Source organism: Vipera berus (genome assembly GCF_964194415.1).
Source record: "Vipera berus genome assembly, chromosome: 6".
Lineage (NCBI taxonomy): Eukaryota > Metazoa > Chordata > Lepidosauria > Squamata > Viperidae > Vipera > Vipera berus.
The window spans coordinates 37,564,188-37,588,392 of NC_138208.1; the positions used below are offsets into that span (position 1 = coordinate 37,564,188).

Here is a 24,205-nt window from a genome sequence, read left to right on the forward strand (position 1 = left end):
ATATGCTGATTCTACCAGGAGGTCTCACAAAAAGCCTTTTATTAGTTTAGAGTGCATCATGTCCAGCAGCTTTCACTACAACTCCTTGGAGAGCATAGCCATAAGTTAGGAAAGGCAATAATGGAATTAAAATATGACCATCATAACTAGCGGCCATTGAGAACCTTACCCATTACTTTGGCTAATCTCCTTTTCAAGCTTTTGAAAATGTTAGGTATCAAAATCTCATAATTTAATTGTTTGAACAAATACTTTTATTTATCTACCTTCACCATTTGTCTCCATTAGGTAATTTTGGAATTCTGGAAGAAAAATTCCCTGCTTCTTACTTTACCCACACTTCATTCACTGATCATTAGGAAGATTAACTGTGGGCTGCAGAGAATTATGCAACTTACACTGAAGGAAGGCAAGGACATAAATATAAGTACATAAATGAAACACAAATGAGCAGTCCTGAAAAGGATAGCTAATGGCAAAGCTTCTCCTTGCATAGGACATCAAAATGTTTTAGCAGTTTCTGTACACATGCAACATTAGAGAATAAACCTGTATGAGGTGAGGAGAGGAACCTACATATTCATCACACTTCTTCTTTTCCAAATGGCTGTTAGTTAGGCTTCTTCTGCTTTCGCGGTCTGCAATGAACTTGCTGAAAGGAAACAAGAAAGCAGGATTTTCTTTAACATTATGAGGCATAGCATGAATGCACTTTTATTACCTGTTACAGCTGTAGAATACTGTGACATTTCAATGTACTGTAGATTTGGAATATTTTCATTAAACCACCTTGTACACTGACATTTGAGAAGGCAGGGCATAGGCAAACAAATATTACAGATGGAGGATATCATAAGAGACATACAACACCTGAAAAGACATCTATATATGGTTCAGTTCTCTGATACACTGCTTAGAAATAATCCTTTGATGTGGCTATTTTGCAACAGGAGTAGTTTTCCTAGTCTTTTTTTTAGTGTGACCTGGAAATGCAAATGGTGAAATCGAGAACAAGTCCACAATGTCAGAGCAGTGTGAATTTGCCAGTATTGGGCTATAGACTACAGATTCAGCATTGCTCTATTTTCACAAAATCCTTGACAGGAATGACTTTGTTAATGCAGAAAATCCAATGCATTTTAATAATTAAACTAAATAAACTAAAAAAATAAAAATAGAAAGGAAAAAATAGTGCAAAAAAGAAAAACATATATAAAAATAAAGGAAAAAATAAAGAAATGATTTCTTCCTTCATAACAATAATTAGGAACAATTTTAGTAACTTATCATCTTCTATTATAATACAACAAATGTTTTCTTCTTCACAAATCTCATATCTTACCCATAAACAAATCCATAAAATCTTGTCATTTCTTTCCTGATGTTAGCAAAAATTCATTAAGGTTTACCAGAAATAACAATGTATCTAATAAACCAACTTTCTGTGCTTTCCTTTTGCTGTTAACAATCTTGATCTTCTTATATTTCTTCCCTTTACTTTTCACAATCTTGATGCTTAATCCTCTCAAATAAAGTCCTAGAGCTTGATTTCTTCTCATTTGTTTTGTTTTTTCTCGCAGAACTTTTCAAAATGTTAAACCAGTCTTTTTGTGAATCTAATATAAGAAAGTAATCCTGGCTTCCAGTTTGCGATCGCGGCGCTGGTGGACGTGCTCCCAGTGTTCCTCCGTTGGGAGACCATGAAAAGGGTTGAAGGTCACCCTGCAGGGGTGACGACCATGAGGAGGACCTCCGACTGATCATGGAAGGGTGGCAGCCCTTCCTTTTGATCCGGAGCAGCTCCTTTGGACCAACGAAGAAAAGATCGGCCATCAACATGGCTGATCACTAAGCTGTACCAGCCAAAAGCCAAAAGCACCACCAAGCATGATGAAAGCAACGCGGAAGAATTGGGTGAGATCTTACCTTACCTTTCTTTTACCCCCAACTACTTTCCTGTGGGAGTGTTTTGAAATTTTCTTTTCCCCCCTTGGAATGTTGGTGTTTACCTACCTGGGGAATTAAAGCTTTGAAAAGAAAAGAAAAGAATAACTAAACTAAACAACTAATTAATTGGATTTGCACCTTTTGGATATTTGGAGTCCCAAAAAGGTCCTATTCCTATGGGGACCTATTACCTTATCTATTTGTTAAGCTGGAAATTTTTTTAAAACTGGATAAAAGCCTAACTGGTCTGGAAAAAGATTTTACATGTTATCAAGGACACCTTGTGTTGAAGCCTGGTATAGCAAGTGATTTTTTTTTACTGTGAGACCTGCTTACAACCTAGATCAGTGGTGCCGAACCTTTTAGAGACCGAGTGCCCAAACTACAACCCAAAACCCACTTATGCATCGCCGGGTGCCAGGTGGGCATGACCCACTGAGTGAGCATGGCTATGGTAGTCATGGCTGGGCATGGCCACCTCGATGTTGCTTCTGAGGAGGGATGCCTGTGGGGGCCGGGCAGGGTTGGGGGAGATCCAGGGGATCTCTGGTGGGTGGGACAGTGGGCAGGAGGCTCGTCATCTTGTTTTGGCAATAAGCCAATCAGATCACAGTAGGATTCAATTATTGTTGTCATGTATGGAAGCTGAGAGGAGGACATTTGTCAGTGTGTTATGTGATCACTATCAAGTTTTTGTGTTCTTTCACTGAGTTTGTGAAATGTAATAAAATTAAAATAATGGTGCAAAGAGTTGACTGGTTGCCCAGAAAGTGATGTAAAATAGTATTATTAAGTGAACAAGGCTACAGTTATAAAGAAATTACAAGAAAAATTGATGGAAACTTAACCAAAGGTGGCATTTCTACTGTACACTTTTCTCAAAAGGTTTCCACTACTGTATGAGGGGGAATTATTTATTTATTTATTTATTTATTTATTTATTTATTTATTTATTAAATTTTTATACCGCCCTTCTCCCGAAGGACTCAGGGCAGTGTATAGGGCAATAAATATCAAAATATAAATACAAAAGTTAAAAAAGGAATTAAATAATTATGCCCAATATCAAACAATGATTAAAACGATGTTAAAACCAAATCCAAACCCCAACCCCATCAGACCAGGCCGGATTGTTCAAATAAATAAGTTTTTAGATCGCGTCGGAAGGAGCAAAGGTTGGGGGCCGTCCGGAGCTCAACTGGCAAGCGGTTCCATAGGTCTGGTGCGCCCACAGAGAACACCCTCCCCCTGGGGGGCCACCAATCAACATTCTCTGATTGGAGGCACCCTGAGGAGGCCCACTCTGTGGGAGCGCACTGGACGGAGGTGTTGTGACTCAGGGCCAGCCTGTGGGTCCGACAGCCGGCTCTGATGTATCGGAGGACTCAGATGTGGGGGAGGAGGGAAACGAACCGGCTGATGATGATGATTTGGAGGCTTTGCAGAGCCCTCAGCCGGGGACCTCTTCTCAGCTGTGTGAGCCCGAGAGTGCGGAGGATGACGACCCACAGCTGGCCCTGTTCAAGGACGCCCGACGCAGGAGGCAGACGAGCAGGGACAAACAAAGAAAGACTATGGGACTCCTCGGGAGGAGGCACAGGGAGACCACGCCCTGAGCTCTCTATAAAAGAAGTGTTTGGGGAGGGGCTGGTTGCTGAAAGCAACCTTTTCCGCTTGAGAAGACAAGCTCTTGTGTTTTTGTTAACTGCGTAATTAAATCTTGGCAGAAGCCTTTTAGCCTTGGACGCTTTCCAGACTCTTCTTTTGATTAGGGGTGCAAGAAGAGGGCTGGTTCAGAACAGTTTGCTTTCAGCCACCCACCCCTTAATACTACGATGGAGCAGCTTCTTGCCGAGAATGCCCAGCTCAACCAGCAACTCACCTTGCTGGCCACTCAGGTGGCACAACTGCAGGCTCAGGTACATGCTGCCCCCCCACCCAGGAGGAAATGTCAGATAGCTATGCCGGATAAATTTGCTGGTAAACCAGAACTGTTTCCTGCCTTCCTGGGACAATGCCAGCTTTATATCAGCGTGAGAGCAGCTGATTTCCCCACTGACCGAGATAAGGTGGGATTCGTGTTGAGCCTTCTGTCGGGAGATGCAGCTCGTTGGGGCACGCCTCTGTTGGCACAGCCTAGCCCTTTGTTGGATAACTTTGGGGGGTTTTGTGACCATATGCGCCTCATGTACGAGGACCCGATTAAGGCGCAGACCGCCACCCGACGTCTGAAAGCTTTGAGGCAGGGTCTGCGCCCCCTACAGGCCTATATCAGCGATTTCCGGCTGCTTAGCCAGGATTCCGCCTGGAATGAGGCTGCGCTTGTGGATGCCTTTCAGGATGGCTTGTCAGAGGAGATGTTGGATGAGCTGGCCCGCGTGGACATTCCCTCAGACCTGAATGGGCTGATCCATCTTTGTCTGCGGATCGATGCCCGGCTGCAGCAGCGTAAGAGTCGCCGTGCCACCCCACAGACCCCTGCCGCCCCTGTTGTGCGTGAGCCCCCAGTCCAGAGGGAGGAGCCAATGGAGCTGGGTGCCGCCAGGTCCCGTCTATCGGTGACGGAAATGGACAGACGACGATCGGAGGGGTTGTGTTTTTACTGTGGGGACCCTGGACATTTGGCTGCTTCTTGCCCGAAGAAGCGTCAGCGGGCGTCAGTGACCAAGCCTGCCCCGAGAAAGTCCCCTGCTTTGCTATCGGGAAACGGCCCGAGCCCGATCTAGACGGTGTGAAAGATCGGGCGACCCACAACGATCACGCCGAGCGACGCCGTTCCGACGGTGCCTGTGAACCTCCACGGCATTTGATTTTGGAGGCACGACTGATCCTTCCTGGCAAGCCAGAGGGGATTCCGGTCCATGCCTTAATTGACTCTGGGGCTACCACTAACTTTATGGACTCGGCCTTCGTGGCCAAATGGGCTGTTCCCCAGTGTCCGGTGGATCCGCCCATGCTTGTGGAGACCATCGATGGTCGAGTGCTCCTGTCCGGGCCTATCACGGCCGCCACGCAACCCGTGTGTATGGCCATCAGTACCCATGTGGAGGCCATTCAGTTTTACGTCACTTCGGATCTGCACTTCCCCGTGGTCTTGGGACTGGCGTGGCTCCGGGCGCATGATCCACAGATCTATTGGTCTCAGAACTTGGTCACCTTCCCAAGTTTGCAGTGCGTGGACCACACCCGCCATATCTGTGCCGGCCAGGTGGAGGGTTCCTCAGGGGTTTCCTTGCCTCCCGAACTGTCCGACTTTGCTGACGTGTTCAGCGAGTCAGAGGCGGACCAATTACCCCCGCACAGGCCCTACGACTGCTCCGTTGACCTAGTCCCTGATGCGCCTCTCCCAGTGGGGCGTTTGTACTCCATGTCGGAGCCCGAGTTGGCTGCATTGCGGGACTTCCTGACAAAGAACTTGGCTCGTGGATTCATCCGGCCCTCGTCCTCGCCAGTGTCTGCGCCCGTGCTCTTCGTCAAAAAGAAGTCGGGCGAGTTACGGCTTTGCTGTGACTACCGGAAACTCAATGCCATCACGGTGCGTAACCGCTACCCGCTGCCCCTCATCCCCGAGCTCTTGGACCGACTCCGGGAGGCTAAGATCTTCACGAAACTGGACCTGCGTGGAGCTTACAACCTCGTCAGGGTTCGGCCGGGTGATGAGTGGAAGACGGCGTTTGGTACTCGCTATGGACATTTCGAGTACACGGTGATGCCGTTTGGCCTGACCAACGCCCCCGCTGTGTTTCAGCATTTTATGAACGACATCTTTCGGGATCTGTTGGACCAGTTTGTTGTGATTTACCTGGACGACATCCTGATTTACTCCCCGTCGCGTGAAGTGCATCAACAGCATCTCCGTCAGGTCCTGCAGCGCCTCCGGAAACATCGGCTGTTTGCCAAGTTGGAGAAGTGCCAGTTCTACCAGGTGACCATTGATTTCTTGGGCCACCGCATTTCTCCTGAGGGCATCGCCATGGATCCAAGTAAAGTTGAGTCGTTGCAGAGTTGGCAACCCCCGCGTCGCGTGAAGGATGTTCAGCGACTTCTTGGATTTGCCAACTACTATCGGACATTCATCCCTGGCTTTGCTGCCTTGACAGCCCCCCTCACCCGGCTCCTGCAGAAGAAGACTCGGTTCCAGTGGAACGCCCCCGAACAACAGGCGTTCCAAGCTTTGAAGGACGCCTTCATGAAGGAGCCCATCTTGAAGCATCCTGACCCGCAACGGCCGTTTGTCGTGGAGGCGGACGCCTCCGACATTGCCATTGGGGCCGTGTTACTCCAGGCAGCGACGCCCAACGGTACCCTTTTCCCTTGCGCGTATCACTCTCGGAAATTGAACCCCTCGGAGCGCAACTATACCATCTGGGAGAAGGAGCTGCTGGCCATCAAGGCAGCGTTCGAGGCTTGGAGGCATCATCTGGAGGGGGCGCGGCATCAGATCGAGGTCCGGACGGACCACAAGAATCTGGAAAGCCTGCAGACCGCTCGGAATTTGAACCAACGCCAGATCCGGTGGTCCCTCTTCTTTGCGAGGTTTGACTTCCGGGTGCGGTACATACCAAGCGGGCACAACCAGAGAGCGGATGCTCTGTCCAGGAAGCCCGAGTACACCCGAGTGGAAGACAAGCTTCCGCCCAGGACCGTGATCCCCGTCGAGTCTTTTGCTGCGGTGCGGGAGCCGGTGGATATACGGGCTCGGATCCGGGAGGCGCAGCAGCAGGAGGCGTGGGTGGCTCAGCGGAAGGAAGAGGTGGGGCCAGATTCGCCTTGGTCGGTCACGGATGGACTCCTGTATTATCGTGACCGGCTCTATGTTCCAGGAGGACCACTCAGGGGACTCGTCCTCAGCCAATGTCATGATAACCCGGCTGCGGGGCATTTTGGCCTGTTCAAGACTCTGAACCTGGTCTCCCGTACCTTCTGGTGGCCCCGAGTCCGACACGATGTCCAGTCTTATGTCACCTCCTGCGTCCCATGCAGGCAGGCCAAGTCAGCGACAGGGGCCCCGCCTGGTTTACTGCAGCCTTTGCCAACGCCCAAGAGACCCTGGGGGGCTGTGTCCATGGACTTTCTGACGGATCTACCCCCATCCTCCGGCTTCACGACAGTGTTTGTGGTGGTGGACATGTTGACCAAGATGGCGCACTTCATCCCCTGTCGCGGCTTACCGTCAGCTCGCGCCACTAGTCGCATGTTCATCCAACAGGTGTTCCGGCTGCACGGCCTTCCCGATAGATTCGTCTCCGATAGGGGGGCCCAGTTTACAGCCCGCTTCTGGCAGGAGTTGATGCGGGCGTTGGACATTAAGGTTTGCCTCTCGTCCGCGCATCATCCTCAGACCGACGGGGGTACCGAGAAGGTCATCGGCATCTTAGAGCAGTATCTGCGCTGCTACGTTAACCTGCAGCAGGACAATTGGGTGGACTACTTGGCCATAGCCGAGTTTGCCTTTAACAACTCGCAGCACACCTCCACGCAGATGACACCGTTCTTGGCCAACGTGGGTTATCACCCCCGGTTTTTCCCCCTTTCTCCCGTGGACTCACCGGAGCCGGCAGCGAACGAATTCATGGCGGAGTTACAGGCAATCCATCGGTTGGTGCGACGGCAGCTGGAGAAGGCCAAGGCCGACTACAAGAGGTTCGCCGATCGGTCGAGAAGGGATACGCCTCCACTATCGGTGGGGGATCGGGTCTGGCTGTCCACCAGGAACCTGCCATCCACTCGGCCGGCGAGGAAGCTGGACCACCGTTACCTTGGACCGTTCCCAGTCGAGGCCGTCATCAACCCGGTCGCCTATCGTTTAACTCTGCCACGTTCCCTGCGCGTGCACCCCGTCTTCCATCGGTCCTTGCTGGTCCCCGAACGACCGGCCTGTCCACTTCGCCAGGCGGAACCTCCACCATCAGGAACTCGTGATGGAGACAGCACCCCCGAGTACGAGGTCGCCAGCATCAGGGATTCCCGCTGGCTGAAAGGTCGCTTCCAGTACCTGATCGAGTGGAAAGGGTACGGGCCGGAGGACTTCACATGGGAAGACGCGACCGCCGTTCATGCCCCTGCGTTGGTGACTGCTTTTCACGAACAGTTCCCATCCCGACCGCATCCGGATCGGCAGACCCGGGGGAAGGGCCCTGCGGTGCGGGATAGTGTTGTGACTCAGGGCCAGCCTGTGGGTCCGACAGCCGGCTCTGATGTATCGGAGGACTCAGATGTGGGGGAGGAGGGAAACGAACCAGCTGATGATGATGATTTGGAGGCTTTGCAGAGCCCTCAGCCGGGGACCTCTTCTCAGCTGTGTGAGCCCGAGAGTGCGGAGGATGACGACCCACAGCTGGCCCTGTTCAAGGACGCCCGACGCAGGAGGCAGACGAGCAGGGACAAACAAAGAAAGACTATGGGACTCCTCGGGAGGAGGCACAGGGAGACCACGCCCTGAGCTCTCTATAAAAGAAGTGTTTGGGGAGGGGCTGGTTGCTGAAAGCAACCTTTTCCGCTTGAGAAGACAAGCTCTTGTGTTTTTGTTAACTGCGTAATTAAATCTTGGCAGAAGCCTTTTAGCCTTGGACGCTTTCCAGACTCTTCTTTTGATTAGGGGTGCAAGAAGAGGGCTGGTTCAGAACAGGAGGGAAGTTGACGCCGGCAGCAGGTGCTGCCGTAGGTAATCTGGACCCATGCCATGTAGGGCTTTAAAGGTCATTACCAGCACCTTGAATCTCACCCGGAGGGCAACTGGCAGCCAATGCAGCTCGTGGAGCAGAGGTGTAACATGGGAGTATCGGGAGACCCCCAACACTACTCGCGCGGCTGCATTCTGCACCAGCTGAAGCCTCCGAGTGGTCCTCAAGGGCAGCCCCATGTAGAGAGCGTTGCAGTAGTCCAAACGAGAGGTCACGAGCGCATGAGTGACTGTACACAAGGCATCCCGGTCTAGATAGGGCCGCAACTGGCGCACCAGGCGAACCTGGGCGAAGGCCCCCCTAGTCACAGCTCCTATATGGTCTTCTAAGGAAAGCTGTGAATCTAGGAGGACCCCCAAGTTGCGAGCCTGATCTACGGGGGGTAATAACTCACCCCCCAAAGTAAGAGATGGAATAATCTGCATTTCCCGAGATGCCGGCACGCACAGCCACTCAGTCTTGTCAGGGTTGAGCTGAAGCCTGTTCTTCCCCATCCAGACCCGGACCACCTCCAGGCAATGGGACATCACGTCGAGGGCATCATTGGAGTGGTTTTGGGTTGAAATAAAAAGTTGGGCATCATCAGCATACTGATGATAACCAACTCCAAAACCACGAATGATCTCACCCAGAGGCTTCATGTAGATGTTGAACAGGAGAGGCGAGAGGACCGATCCCTGAGGAACTCCACAAACGAGAGGCCTCAAGGTCGACCTCTGCCCCCCTGCCAACACCGACTGCGAGCGGCCCAGAAGGTAGGAGGTGAACCACTGGAGAACTGTGCATCCCACTCCCAACCCCCTGAGACGCCGCAGCAAGATACCATGGTCGATGGTATCAAAAGCCGCTGAGAGGTCTAACAGGACTAGGACAGAGGAACAACCCCTGTCCTGAGCCCGCCAGAGATCATTCACCAGCGCGACCAATGCCGTCTCCGTGCTGTACCTGGGCCTGAAACCCGATTGGTACGGGTCCAGATAGTCAGCTTCCTCCAAGAACAAAGGGAGCTGATGCGCCACCACGCTCTCAACAACCTTCGCGAGAAAGCGAAGGTTGGAGACCGGACGAAAGTTATTTAATACAGCTGGGTCTAGGGCAGGCTTCTTGAGGAGGGATCTCACCACCGCCTTCTTCAAGGCGGCGGGAAAACTACCCTCACCCAAAGAAGCAGTTATCACTCCCTGGAGCCAGCCTCATGTCCCATCCCGGGCTGCATAGACCAGCCAGGAGGGGCACGGGTCCAATAAACACGTGGTGGAACTCAGCTTCCACATGATCCTGTCCACATCTTCAGGAGTCACAGGATCAAACTCCTCACAGATAATATTGACAAGACTGCCCTCGTCCTCATCGTCAGACTCTGCCCAGTCGGAGTCCAAACCGGTCCGAATCCAAGCGATTTTGTCCGACAGATGTTGACTAAACTCCTCGGCACGACCCTGCAAGGGCTCCTTCCTCACCTCCTGATTAAGGAGGGAGTGGGTCACCCTAAACAGGGCAGCCGGGCGATTATCTGCGGACGCGATGAGGGAGGCAAAGTGATTAGACCTAGTGGTCCTCATCGCCACGAGATAAGATCTCGTAAAAGACCTTAGTCGCAACCGGTCGGATTCAGATCGGCTTGATCTCCAACAGCTCTCTAGGCCCTGTATCCGACGCTTCATCTCCTGGAGCTCCATGGAAAACCATGGAGCCCATTGGGATCTGCGCTGGGTCAAGGGCCGCATGGGTACAACTCGGTCGAGTGCCTCAGTGGCTGCCCTTTCCCAGGCTTCCACTAGGGCATCAGCCAAGCTGTGAGCAGAGGAGGCAGGTGGGGACCCAAGCGCCGCCTGGAACTGCTCAGGGTCCATTAAGCGCCTAGGGTGGAACCATCTTGTTGGTTCAACAACCCCACGACGAGGAGTGGCAAAACGAAAGACCAACCACAGGAGGTGATGATCGGTCCATGACAGGGGCATGACAATTGGGGAACCCCCACCCAGATCATCTAACCACCGTCCAGATAGAAAAACCAAATCGAGCATGTGACCCTCCCCCATGAGCTGGACTCTGAATAACTTGCGACAGGTCCATGGCCGTCATGGAAGCCATGAACTCCCGAGCTAACTCAGATGATCCCCCCAGGGATGGTAGATTAAAGTCACCCAAAACCATAAGTTTGGGGAACTCAATCACCAACCCTGAGAGGATGTCGAGAAGCTCAGGCAGGGCTGTTGCTGCACGACTAGGCGAAAGGTACACCAGCAGCAAGCCCAACTGAGCTCTAAGGCCGCATCTCAAGAGGAGGGACTCACACCCGACTATCTGGACAACGGTGGCCTCCCGCGAACATAAGGTCTCCCTCACAACTACCGCCACTCCTCCGCCCCTACCCTGAGCCCAAGGCTGGTGCAGCACCCGGAAACCCAATGGACAAAGATCAACCAGAGTTACACCGCCCTCTGGGCCCAACCAGGTCTCCGTAATGCAAGCCAGGTCCGCATGCTCCTCCTCGATCAAATCACGTATAAGAGGAGCCTTGTTAGCTACGGACCTGGCATTGAAATACACGAGCCTGAGCTCAGGTGGCTGCTCATCCCCGCTCCCGGAACCATGGGCCGAAACCAGAGGGTCGGAGCGCATCACCGCTTGGAGACAGCGGGGACGCACTCCCGAATATTGATATGACCCTCTGTTCGCACGCCTGCTGCCATTCCCAACCGCCGTAGGAATAAACAAAACCACACCCTGCTCCGGGGCCCCGGAGGCACCCAACCCAAGCCTCGTCACGGCGCGATCAATCCCGGGCCTGGTCTGAGAAACGGTTGGTGGAACCCCCCCAGTTCCCGACCAAGCCTCATGTGAACCCACCCCCCTCCCTAACCCCACAAAAAATTGAGCTAAAAAGTGCACCAGGGGCCTCTTATTAAATTTATGACAGAGGCTCCTGTCCTTGCCCAACCTTCTCTCAGGGTCCCAATAATTGGGCCCGTCATCAAGAGGATAAGTTGAAATAAAGGCGGGTCGCGCCCAGGAAGGGGGGGGCACCCCTGAGCGCAAATAAGTCCGTGCTTGAATAAGATAAATAAACCATTTTTCAGATAAGTCCAGCCAGGCAGTCCCATAGTCACTCAGGAGGATGTCAAATAAAAGGTCAACAATGTCCAGTCCACCAGCTCCCTGCCACTTGAGCTGATTACCTTCCAGGTAACTTCCAAGACAGATCGGGGACCTCCCTCTCACAGAGGGCCCAAACCTATCCAGGAGTGGACAGGATGCCACCCCAAATAAAGCATACCTCCCTAGGTCTCTCACCTCTAGGGAGATAGCAGATGGTAAAGGGTGGCATAATTGATGGTATAGTTGATGGTATAGCTGAGCCACCCTCTCACAGCGGCTCAGCTCCAGGACCTTCTGAGTCCGGAGGGTTCGGTGAGTTCGTGGGGAAAAGAAGGAAATTTGAGCAGCAATTTCCAGGCATAACCTGAAGATAGCAAAAGTTCCAATTGCAGAGGATCTTCTCAGAAGCGAGGAAAGCGAACAGAGCTGAACAGCAGATAGATCCAGAACAGGTAGCTCAAGTCCAAATGGCCACAGAACATGGGCGACACAAGCTGACCTGTGCCGTCTGACCAACAGCATGCAGTGCCAGAAATCCAACGCCCAGCCGAAGGTCCTCTTCGCCAAGAATAGGCGCAAAACAAACTCCAAGTGGCCACCAAGCAGTAAAAACAAGAGCGAAGAACAGCCATGATACTCCCTCTCAACTCTCTTCACGCTGCTCTGAAGCAATGCCAGTTCTTCCACCATTTCAACAACTCAAGTCCAGCTGGCCCCAGAAAACACGAGCGACATGAAAATAGTCTATGCCGCCCGACGGCCAGCTTCCTCCGTTTCTTTTCCTCCATTTCGCAATCTTCACAGTCCTCCGGCGTTCCGGTCTAGGCCGCAGCTCTATGGCTCCGAAAATCAGCTGTTCGGAGACTTACAAGCTGCGGTTCCTCCCAGCAACAAACAACAAAGGCCGAAAAAAACGCCGGAACTCACAAAGTCCAAATTCGTAACCGGAGATCGACAACCTTTCTTCTATCACTTTCCCATCTCACCGAACCCCAACACCGAGGGGAAAACACCTCAGCGGGCTCTAGGAACTCCCGAACAACTCCAGGGACGCCGAAATAGCTGGCGCTCTCTGCGGAGCTCAGCCGAACATGTCCGCCATCTTGGGCATGCGCAAATTAAACAGTGAAAGCACAGTGTCTTGGATTTTACAGGTTATTGGAAAAGTACTCATTCATTTTACCAGATGCTGAAAATAACAGAAATCTGAGGCAGAATGCCTGTACTAGCAGATGCAACTGATATAAAATCTGGACAAAGAATAGTCAATAAAGCATTCTTGGTTGTCTATTTTATCTTTCCTAATAAGTTGTAACCAAGTTCCTCACTTAACTTTGCAAAACCTGTGGGTCCCACGCCATTCCACATACCTGCAAGAAAGCAGCTGCAATCCGCGTACTCTAACTCAGGACTTTTCCAGTCGCCTAGCAAGGTGTCAAAAACTTGATGACACCCCCCCCAAAAAAGAAAAAAGTGATAAAGTACAGTAGTCTTTGACTTACAACAGTGACTGTTTGAAGTTACAAAGGCACTGAATCAAGTGGCTTATGACCATTTTTCACTTATGACCATTGCAGCATCCCCAGTTGTCATGTGCCTCTCTCCTTCTCATTCCCATCTCCTTCCTTCCCCCTCCCCTCCTTCCTTGCCTGCCACCTTTTCTCCTTCCCATCTCCTTCATTCCTTCTCATTGTCTCTTCTTTCCTTCCTTCCTCCCTCCCATTGTCCCTTCCTTTCCTTCCTTCTCATTGCCCCTTTCTTTCTTCCTTCGTCCCTCCCTCCCATTGTCCATTCTTTCCTTGCTTCTTTTTTTGTCCCTTCCTTCCTTCCCCCTCTGTGCCCAGGAAGTGTGAATGAAGGGAGCAGAAAGAGCTTGGAGCAAAGGGGGGGAGGGGCAGGAAGTGTGAGTGAACTTTGCTCCAAGCTCTTTCTGCTGTTCCCTCCAAGCTCTTCCTCCTCTGTACATTCACACATTCCCCCATTTGCTCCAAGCTCTTTCTGCCGTTCCCTCCAAGCTCTTCCTCCTCTATACATTCACATATTCCCTCATTCACTCCAAGCTTTCTGCTCCCTTCATTCACACTTCTCTAACCATTTCTCCAAAGTCCAAACTCCCGCTACTTCCCTTGCTTGCCTTCCCAAACTCCAAACAATGAAACCAGCCTTCGGTGTGGCACGGATCTTTGCCTCTGGGGCTGGCCAGGGGCAGCTCCGGCTGTGCGTCAGATGCTGCAGCCGAGCCAGCTCTGAAAAAACGAGCAGAACGCCCTGTTGGGAATAACGGGGGGGGGGGGGGCAGGCGTGGATCCGGTCCATCCCTGGCGGGCCACCCTTTGTTCGGCCAAAGTCCTGCAGTGGGTGCCTCCCTCGTGGCTGCTTGCCTTAAAGTGGCACGCAGCACTGCCGAGTCCACCACATGGCTGGGAGAATGCAGCTGGAGGGCCGAGAGGTTCTGGCCATGCCCCCGCTTCAGCTGCGACCCCAGAATTACGAGCTACAGGGGGAGGGTGAGCACTGGGCCACAGAGCCCAGATGGCCAGCAGCGATGAGGGGAAGCCGGGCCATCTCCTTGCCACCACCCGGTGGCCGTCTGGGGGTTCCGGGCATGGCCCACAGCGCGTTGAGTAGCTGCCTGCCATGGCAGGGGGAGGGAAGATTGTTGCCCCAAGCCACCACACAGATCGCCATGCTGCTGCTGTTCCCCCCCACCCGCTGCATGGATCTCCTTTCCCCTGCCATTCCTCCCCCGCATGAATCACCGTGCCACTGCCACTGTTCCCCCCCACTGCACAGATGTCCTTGCTGCTGCTGCCACCATTTCTTTCCCCCTCACGGATCGCTGTGCCACCACCACCATTTTCTCACCCCCATCCCCTGAATGGATCACCCTGCCTTCCTTCCCGAGCTCAAATCCATGGCCACAGGGCAATTTTGCAGCACCCCAGCGGCCCGATCCAAGCTCCAGAGGCTTGAAAAAGGCCCCTGCTGCCCTGATTGGCCATGCCCCCCCCACAAAATCATTCTGCAGGCTTACCTGAACTCACGCTGGCAGCTGCCTCCACCATCCAACCCTGATCCGCCCAGCTCTTGCACCTGCTCCAAGTCAGAGTGAAGAGAGAGAAAGGGAGTGCAGGCGCACGTGGAGAGGTGGAGGGGAGGAGCCTGGCCCTGCCTCCTTCCAGGGTGATGGCACGTGTGCCCACAGGGATGGCTCCGCATGCCACCTGTGGCCACCCCTGGCCTAGATTTGTCATTGGTACTATCTAAAAAAGATAAGAACTTGAAACAGCTGGGCGGTGAAAACCACTCTTAGGAATAGTGGAGGTGAACATTTACTGACTCATCAGAAAATAGCCTCCACTAAAGGACTATCTGTAAACACCTTAGAAATGGAAGAATATTGCCCACAACTTAACTATAAGCTTATACTTGAAAAAATCCTTGAAGCTACTAAGCTAATGAATTCCAGACTGAAAGACAAAGGTGCCAGCTTAAATTTACAAAATGAAGCCCTGATTTCAACTGATGAACTTACAATCCAAAAAGCAACAGAAGAGGAAGAAATTAACATCAAGACAGAGGACTTTAAAGAACAAGGACAATCCACTGAGAACTTTGATAGCCAAACTTTGATCTCAACTAAAAAATCTACAATTCAAAAAGCAATAGAAGCTGAAGAAAGCAACACTAAGATGGAGGATGCTAAAGATCAACAAATACAGCATATTGAGAATCTAGACAACCAAACAACAACTACAACATTGGACATGACTTCTTACCCAAGCCAGATGAAACTGGAAGAAGAAGAAGACCAGACTGAACTGACAACAAATATACTAAACTTCCCTCCTCCCAGTGCGCTCCCATAGAGAGGGCCTCCTCAGGGTGCCACCGGTCAGAGAATGCCGACTGGTGGCCCCCAGGGGGAGGGCATTCTCTGTGGGTGCGCCTGACCTGTGGAACTGTTTACCGGTTGAGCTCCGGATGGCTCCCGACCTTCGCTCCTTCCGACGTGATCTAAAAACCTATTTGTTTGAACAAGCCGGCCTGGTCTGATGGGTTTGGGTTTTAATTATTGTTTTTAAGTAATTTATTTATTGTATTTGGGCACTATGGTTTAATCTGTTCTTAATTTTTGTATTTTTGTATTTTGGTATTTATTGCCCTGTTCACCACCCTGAGTCCTTCGGGAGAAGGGCGGTATACAAATAAAATAAAATAAATAAATAAATAAATAAATAAATAAACTAAACACGGAGATTTGAACTATTAGGGCAACAATTTAATGATTACAAAGGGGCCAGTTCCTTTGAAAAATTGACAACTGGATAGTCTCCCTTGATTCAAATAACATGTGTAGGAATGAAGGGAGATCCACCTGAGGATTTAAAGGCACTGGCATAGAAGCCTGCTTGGCACAAAAAGAAAGCCAGAGTTAGACTTAAAAAATGGGATTTTTTTGATTCATAATGGAAAAGCCTAAAATATCACTTAATGGGCTATGGGGAGACTTTAAAATATATTGTTTTAATATTTAGGACTTAGACTTACAAGGGAAATGAAATCTAGCTATTAGAATATAGTTTTGAATTATGGATTGAACAAAGGATACTTTATTAGTAAATGATGGGGTACTAGGATGAGAAATAGAACATATTTGTGAAATAAATTAAGAATGTATTTAAGTAAACAATATGTGTATTTTAGACATGATAACTACTATGTTATGAAATAAGGGAAATCTGGGTTAGAAACATTATGGATATTATTTAATACTCTAATTGAAATGAGGTAAAATTTAAAAACGACATGGATATCTATAAGTAAAAATATATTGATGAATGTTTTAATTGACTGTGTTATAATTAGAAGTGTACTAGCTTGAATGTTGGAATGTTGTCCATAGGGTCGCGATGGGTCGGACACGACTTCGCAACTAACAACAACAAGCTTGAATGTGATATAGTAATTAAGGGAAATAGAGAGGGAATTTTTGATGCTGTAACCTAAGACATGTACAAAAGACCTTGTTATTGGTCTATTGATTGCCCAATCACCATGCTGCTTCCTAAATATTTGAATGTAAAATTGAAAAATTAATAAAACTTGTTTTTTTTAAAACGAGAAAGTAATCCAGCTCACTTGTTAAGACATCAGTTGGTTTTATTTCTACATCCACTGTAGCATCTCCTTTCACATCATTCCTGTAGCCTGACATTTTTAAATTCATTTTCAAATCAGTCTCAGGCCTGTGAGGTAAATCTTGCTCCTCTTCCATATCATCTGCCAAATACAGTGTATTTATAATGCCAAACATTCTTACAACTTCTGGTCCATTATTCATAAATATCATTCAATATGTCCATTGTTTAAATAAATCAAATTTAAGTTTTCTGCTTTAACTGTAATATATATATTCAAATTGCTAATAAAGAATACACACACACACACACACACACACACACGTGTGTGTGTGAATTATTCAAATTGCTAATAAAGAATTTGGGAGGCTGAGGTGATCATTTCGAACTTATTATGTTCTCATCAGTCAGTCATACCCTTTATCTGAGATTCGAACCTGGGCTGATTATATATTAGGCAATTGTTTTAACTTCCTGAGCCACAGGTTCTTTCTCTCTTTTATTAGCTAGAAGGCAAGGAAAATATGTGTTAAGAATTTGTCAAGGCTTTTTTTGTATACACACACACACACACACACACACACATACACACCAAAAACTAAAACACAGATCACGAAGACTGAACAATTTATTTAAAAACTTAGCTTTTGTCAGTGACTGCTGACATCATCAGAGTTGTAGCCTGGATTGAGAATCACATTCTTATAGTCTCTGTAACACCAATCGTTTGATTAATGAGCGTGTTACCAGTCTATTCAGCTCCCACCCTCCCATAATCAATTGCTTTGTTGTTATTTCTGTCAGAGGAAACGGCCCTGCAGGAACTATGCAAGGATAATTCAATAGTGATCCTGTCAGGCGATAAGGGCAGAGCCACTGTGGTCATGGACAGAATAGAGTACAATCAAAAAATCCAGTCCATGCTTAATGATGATGATTCCTATACAGTTGTCAATAAAGACCCTATGATGACTCTTAAGAATCATATTAACAAGGTGGCCAATAAACTTAACAAACAAGGGAAGATCCACGAAGAGGACTTAAATCTGATCCGTTCCAGAGACTCAGTCACTGCACGCATCTATGGGCTACCTAAAATACATAAGACAGATACCCCACTGCAGTTGATTGTTTCAACACCTAGTCAAAAGAAATGCTACCACTATAACATAAGCCGAAGACTTCCTACAGAAGCTGAAGGCATTGAGAGTAGAGGAAGATGAGATCATGGTGTTGTTCTATGTAGTATCCTTGTTTACATCTATTCCCCAGGCACTAGCCAGATTGGTTGTGGGTGAGCTGCTGCAGAACAAGGAACCACAAACATACATTTGTTGTCACTGTTTTCTAAGCAGAAGACACAACACAACACTATACAATACAATAACACAGTTGGAAGGGACTTTGGAGGTCACCTAGTCCAACCCCCTGCTCAGGCAGGAAACCCTACACCATTTCAGACAAATGGATGCCCAATCTCTTCTTAAAATCTTCCAGTGTTGGACCATTCACAATTTCTGGAGGCAAGTTGTTGAACTGATTAATTGTTCTAACTGTCAGGAAATTTCTTCTTAGTTCTAGGTTGCTTCTCTCCTTGATTCCTTCAGACCTACAAATGGTAGGGGGCCTGACTGTCTGAAAGACTCCCAATTTCAATATAATCCTATCCAAAGAGTGAGACCACAGGCTTCTCTTTGGTCTATTAAAGATTTGGAATATGGTTGTTTTGCTTGTGCTCAATTCTCACCTCCAGTCCCCCCCTGTTTTTAGGAAAGGAATCAAGATTTTTTTAACTTGGTATTTTAATTTAATCAAGTATTTAATTTAAATGTAAATTAGTTAAATCAATTTACATTGTTTTAATTATAGAATTTAATTCTGTAAGAGCTTTTGGCATATATTTGTTCTCACTGATATTACTCTTTCCCCCTACTTCCCCTTTATTGACATTCAGATGTCATGTTCCTCAGGGACTTTTTCTGAGGTAAAATGGGAATATATAAGTCACAATGCAGCCTTTCGCTTAGCCTGAAACCTTTCAGATGTGATACACTGTGTCTGGGAATCACAGCGATTGTAATAGAAACCATTTACAGAACAACAGATTGAAGATATAGGGAATTGTGAGAATTGTAGTCCCACACATTTGCAAGAACCTCTTTCAGAAAGATTGCATTGGCATCTTACATTGACCTAAAATTTTATGTTAAGATGGTATATACATTTTTCATTCTTTCTTTTTCATATGGGAAAAATGTTTAACTCAATTCTGTACTGTTAATGTGTGATGTGGAAAACATGCTGAATGGACCATGCAATCAGGAGAATTACAATGGAACAAAGATGCATAGTTTCTAAATGCTTCCTGGTGCTGCCTGGCACTTGAAATTTCCTTAAATTAGACAAAACAAATCAGACGTAGCAGTCTAGGACTGCTAAGAAAATCATACCTATTATTTTAGTACACCAAAGCAATGGTGAATTATTTTGTCAAATAATGTCTAAAAAGCATCCTAATATCCAAAGAAATCCCTCTTGAACATAAAGTAAAAATGAGAATGATTTTAATTATTTAGCCAAGAAAGCCACAACAATTAACACTTACATTTAATAAGTCTGAAAACATCTACCTCTAATACAGTGAATGGTACTAGACAGTGAGTTTTACACATTTTCGTCAACATTTATGAAATGTTCCAAAATCTAGGCATACCATATTTTCCGGCATATAAGACGACTTTTTAACCCATGAAAATCTTCTCAAAAGTCAGGGGTTGTCTTATACGCCGGGTGCTGAAACTTTAGGGACAGGGCTGGCTGGAAAACCTGGAGCAGATCTCCCATTTAGTCTGTGCAGGGAAAGCGGGACCAATTGGAGAAGAAGCTGCAGTCTGTGATTTTTTACAGGCTGGGGTCTGGGCGTCTTTCCTTCTAAAGTTGAAGAACAGCTGTAGTCTATCCCAACTTGAAAGGCAGGTGGGGAAGGCAGCAGTCAGAGCAGCTGCTTAGCTCTAAGGACACATTTGACTCAGGAACTGGGTGGGCTGGCTGGAAAACCTGGAGCGGATCTCCCATTTGGTCTTTTTTTAAAAAATTCCATTTATATCCCGCCCTTCTCCAAAGACTCAGGGCGGCTTACAATTTAAAGCACAAATCAATGTGCTTAGCAATAGCCTTCATTCTATGTGTATGCCTGCTTATTAGGGCTTTCACCCCCCCCCCACAAGCAGCATTACTACAAAGTCAGCTTATTGCCCCCAACAATCTGGGTCCTCATTTTACCTACCTCGGAAGGATGGAAGGCTGAGTCAACCTTGAGCCTGGTGGGATGCGAACCTGCACTAATCGCAGGCAGCTGGTGTTACTTAAGGCTCTGCGCAGGAAAAGCTTTAGAGTGAATTAGGAAAAGTGAAAAAGTGAATTAGGAAAATAGGGAACGGTTGCTGGAATTGGGTATGTGTAGTTTAACGAAGAGAAGGGTGAGGGGTGACATGATAGCAGTGATCCAATATCTCAGGGGCTGCCACAAAGAAGAGGGAGCCAAGCTATTCTTCAAAGCACCTGAAAGCAGGACAAGAAGCAATGGATGGAAACTAGTCAAGGAGAGAAGCAACCTAGAACTAAAGAGAAACTTCCTGACAGTTAGAACAATTAACCAGTGGAACAACCTGCCTCCAGAAGTGGTGAATGCTCCAACACTGGTAGTTTTTAAGAAGAGACTGGACAGCCATTTGTCTGAAATGGTATAAGGTTTCCTGCCTTAGCAGGGGGTTGGACTAGATGACCTCCAAGGTCCCTTCCAACTTCTTCTTCTTCTTCTTCTTCTTCTTCTTCTTCTTCTTCTTCTTCTTCTTCTTATTATTATTATTATTATTATTATTATTATTATTATTATTATTATTATTATTATTATTATTATTATTATTCCACTTGCACTGTTTTATGTTTATATGTTTGATGACAAACAGCCTTATGTTTATAAGTGACAGTTTTCCTACTAAGTACCTGCATGTCATAAGCATTTGAATTAAAATTACCATATTAAAATCAAATCTGATGTTTTTTAATTTTTATTTGGTGTGCGTTGGAAGAGGGGTAGTCTTATATGGCGAGTATAGCCCAAACCCTATAATTTAACAGGAAATGTAGGGGGTCGTCTTATACGCCGGAAAATACGGTATTGTAGTAAGCAGAAGCATTAGGCAGGTATTGCCTAAACTAAAACATATGTGTGTACACGCACAACACACAAATTCACAAATATACAAGTTCCACAAAATTATCATGAAATAACATGAAACTACCCAGTCTTCTTGAATGAGAAAAAGAATGGATATATTAAAATGGACTGCATCTCAGAATTAAAGTCAGTGAGTATATAAAAGAAAAGCAACACAGTAAAATCAACAAAATAAAATAAAAACAAAACTATGCCATGAAAAATTCAACATCCAATATATATCACTCTAGGTCAGTCTACTGATAGTTCTTTAGTAAAAGGCATAGCATGCCCAATTGTATATCCTTGAACCCTAAACCTTCTCTGTGTTTTAAGTTTCTCTTGTTCAAAATGCACTTTGGTAAACTATGCACTTAACAACAATACACAGGTTGTACACTATTTCCAGTTCGTATTTCAATACATAGATCCTGAATGAGAGCCTTGTTGGGTTCATCTGGTCCAATAACATGGTGTCAGGAAAAAGAATGCAGGAATTAGACTACAGGAATAAGGCATTGACTTCACTGCCAGTTTGCTTGTTGCTGTATTTCTTGCTAACAGTTCTATTTATTATAGTTAATCATAAATGAAATCAAATGCTGGACAATGAGGATCTCTAGAATGACTCATCTTCATCCTATTTAGAGTTACATTGTAAATATTCTTAACTACAGTTTTCTTGCCTAAGTTATTATCTTGCTCACATAACTTCAATGTATAACCCATATTAGGGCTCAAATTGTCAGCACTCCAAGGTAGACCAGACTAGAACACCAAAGCCATGCAAGCCAATAATCTTTTTATTATAAGGTGATAGCAACAGAATCTTATTAGAACTCAGAAGTTTTTCTGAGACCCTTTCTGAGATTACAGTTCTGCCCCAGACTCAAGTTTCTTTTATCTGATCATTGTTTTGGTAGCAGCCTCCTGTCCTCAAAATAATTCCTTCTGACCATTATACAACTAGATAAATTTTTCACTAAGAAATTTTTATTTGAAATCTTACAAACATTTTACCTGAGATTAAGTTCCATTAAAAGCTCAGAGATAGAGTACAGGTTTTGGATGAAGATAATCCCAAAATCAATTTTTAACACGTCTGGATTGGACTAGGAAAAATTCCGGACATACAATCAAGGGAGGTATGTTGACTTCCTGGAGCAAAAATCAAAGATGTGGCCATGAACCTAACCAAAATAATTAGGCCCACAGATTACTAGTCTTTCTTCCTCCTTCACATTTGGGATGAATGGCACAACAAAGAACCTGAGTATAATATTGAGAGATTATAAGCAACGAGGCAATAAAGTTAAGGAGCTAGGAGCACAAGTAGTGTTCTCATCAGTATTCCCAATGAAAGGCCAACCCCCATTGAGGGAAAAAGAATTCTAGAAATAAAGCACTGGCTAAAGGGTTGGTGTCACCAAGAAAACTTTGGTTTCCTGGACCATGGACTGCATTTCCTACGCAAAGGACTCTTGGCAAGGGATGGGCTGCACCTCATGAAAACAGGGAAAAAGTACTTGGCCCAACTCATTAGAAGGGCTTTAAACTAAAATTAAGGGGGAAGGGTGACCAATCTTTAGAATCTCTAAAACACAAAACCAGTCACAAATTCCAAGAAAACAAATCAAACAATGAGGTAGGGAGTGATGAGAAAAAAGAAAAAAAAAGAAAAACTCAAACAACAATCAGGAGATGCAGGAAAGAAAGGTCTTAAATGCTTATATACAAATGCTCAAAGCTTGGGTGACAAACGGTGAACTAGAAGCAATAGTACACGAGGGCAGGTATGGCATAGTCAGCATTACAGAAATCTGGTGGGATGAAACCCATGACTGGAGTGTACTGATGGATGGATACAAATTGTTCAAAAGAAATAGATCTACAAAAAGAGGAGGGGGAATTGCACTGTATGTAAGAGAATACTACATATCTACAGAAATGCATATGTTCAAAGATAAAATTCCTCCAGAATGTATATGGGTCAATATAAAAGGGGGAAAAGTGACATTGCCATAGGTGTATATTACAGGCCACCCAAAAAATCAGAAGAAATAGATGAATTCTTTGCCAACCATTTAACAAAGGTATGTAGGAAGTATACCACTGTAGTAATGGGAGACTTCAACTATCCAGATATCAACTGGGAGACAAACTTTGCAGCGAGTGGGAGATCAAACAGATTCTTGACCAACCTAGCCAATAACTTTATCATCCAAAAGGTAGAGAAGGGAACTAGAAGTAAAGCTATACTGGACCTAATTCTTACTAATAGAGAAGATGTGATAGAGGGAGTTGAAGTTGCCGGAACCTTGGGTGAAAGTGAACATGTCATACTGAAATTCAATATAATGCAAACAAAAGCAATAGAAAATAATCCAACCAGAGTCTTAAACTTCAAAAGAGCTGATTTTAGCAAACTCAGAGAGAACCTAGGAAATATTTCATGGACAAAAATCCTAAAGGAAAACTACTCAAAAAGCATGGGAAACTCTGAAAAATATGATCATAAAAGCCCAGAAAAACAAGAAATTCAAGAAACCAGCATGGCTTCACAAAGCTCTCTCTGACAAGCTAAAAAACAAAAAGGACAAGTACAAAAAATGGAAAGGGGACACATAACTAAGGCTGATTACCAGCAGACAGCCAGAACATGCAAAGATGAAGTTAAGAAAGCAAAGGCTCAGAATGAATGAAGACTTGCAACAGAAATCAAGGACAATTAAAAAAAAGTTTATTTCAACATATTAATAACAAGAAAAAACTCAAAGAAACTGTAGGTCCACTAAAGAGAGAAGATGGCAAGGAAGTAACAGGCACTAGGGAGAAAGCAGAGCTACTTAACTCATTCTTTGCATCAGTCTTCACACAAAAAGAAATTATAGTCCAACATACCAAAAAAACTACTGCAAAAGACAAACTAGAAACAAACATTAAAATAAGCAAGAAAATTATAAGAGAACACCTATCCGACCTTGACAAATATAAATCACCAGAACCCAACAGATTACATCCCAGGGTTCTGAAGGAGCTGGCAGATGCTATCTCAGAACCATTGCACCATATCATTCAAAACTCCTGGAGCACCGGGGAAGTACCGGAGGATT

The 24,205-nt window shown here is 46.6% G+C and overlaps 1 protein-coding gene across 3 annotated transcripts in view; it reads right to left on the reverse strand.

Annotated features, from left to right (window-relative positions):
* SLC38A1 (solute carrier family 38 member 1) overlaps nucleotides 1–24,205 on the reverse strand; it is a 540,785-nt gene that overhangs the window by 463,317 nt on the left and 53,263 nt on the right. For all 3 annotated transcript variants that reach the window (XR_014026881.1, XM_081330947.1, XM_081330948.1), the window contains one exon: nucleotides 577–652. Coding sequence is in view for 2 of the 3 variants with exons in the window: in XM_081330947.1 (XP_081187073.1) it covers nucleotides 577–652 (76 nt within the window). In the remaining variant the exon portion in view is untranslated. The remainder of the gene's footprint in view (nucleotides 1–576; nucleotides 653–24,205) is intronic.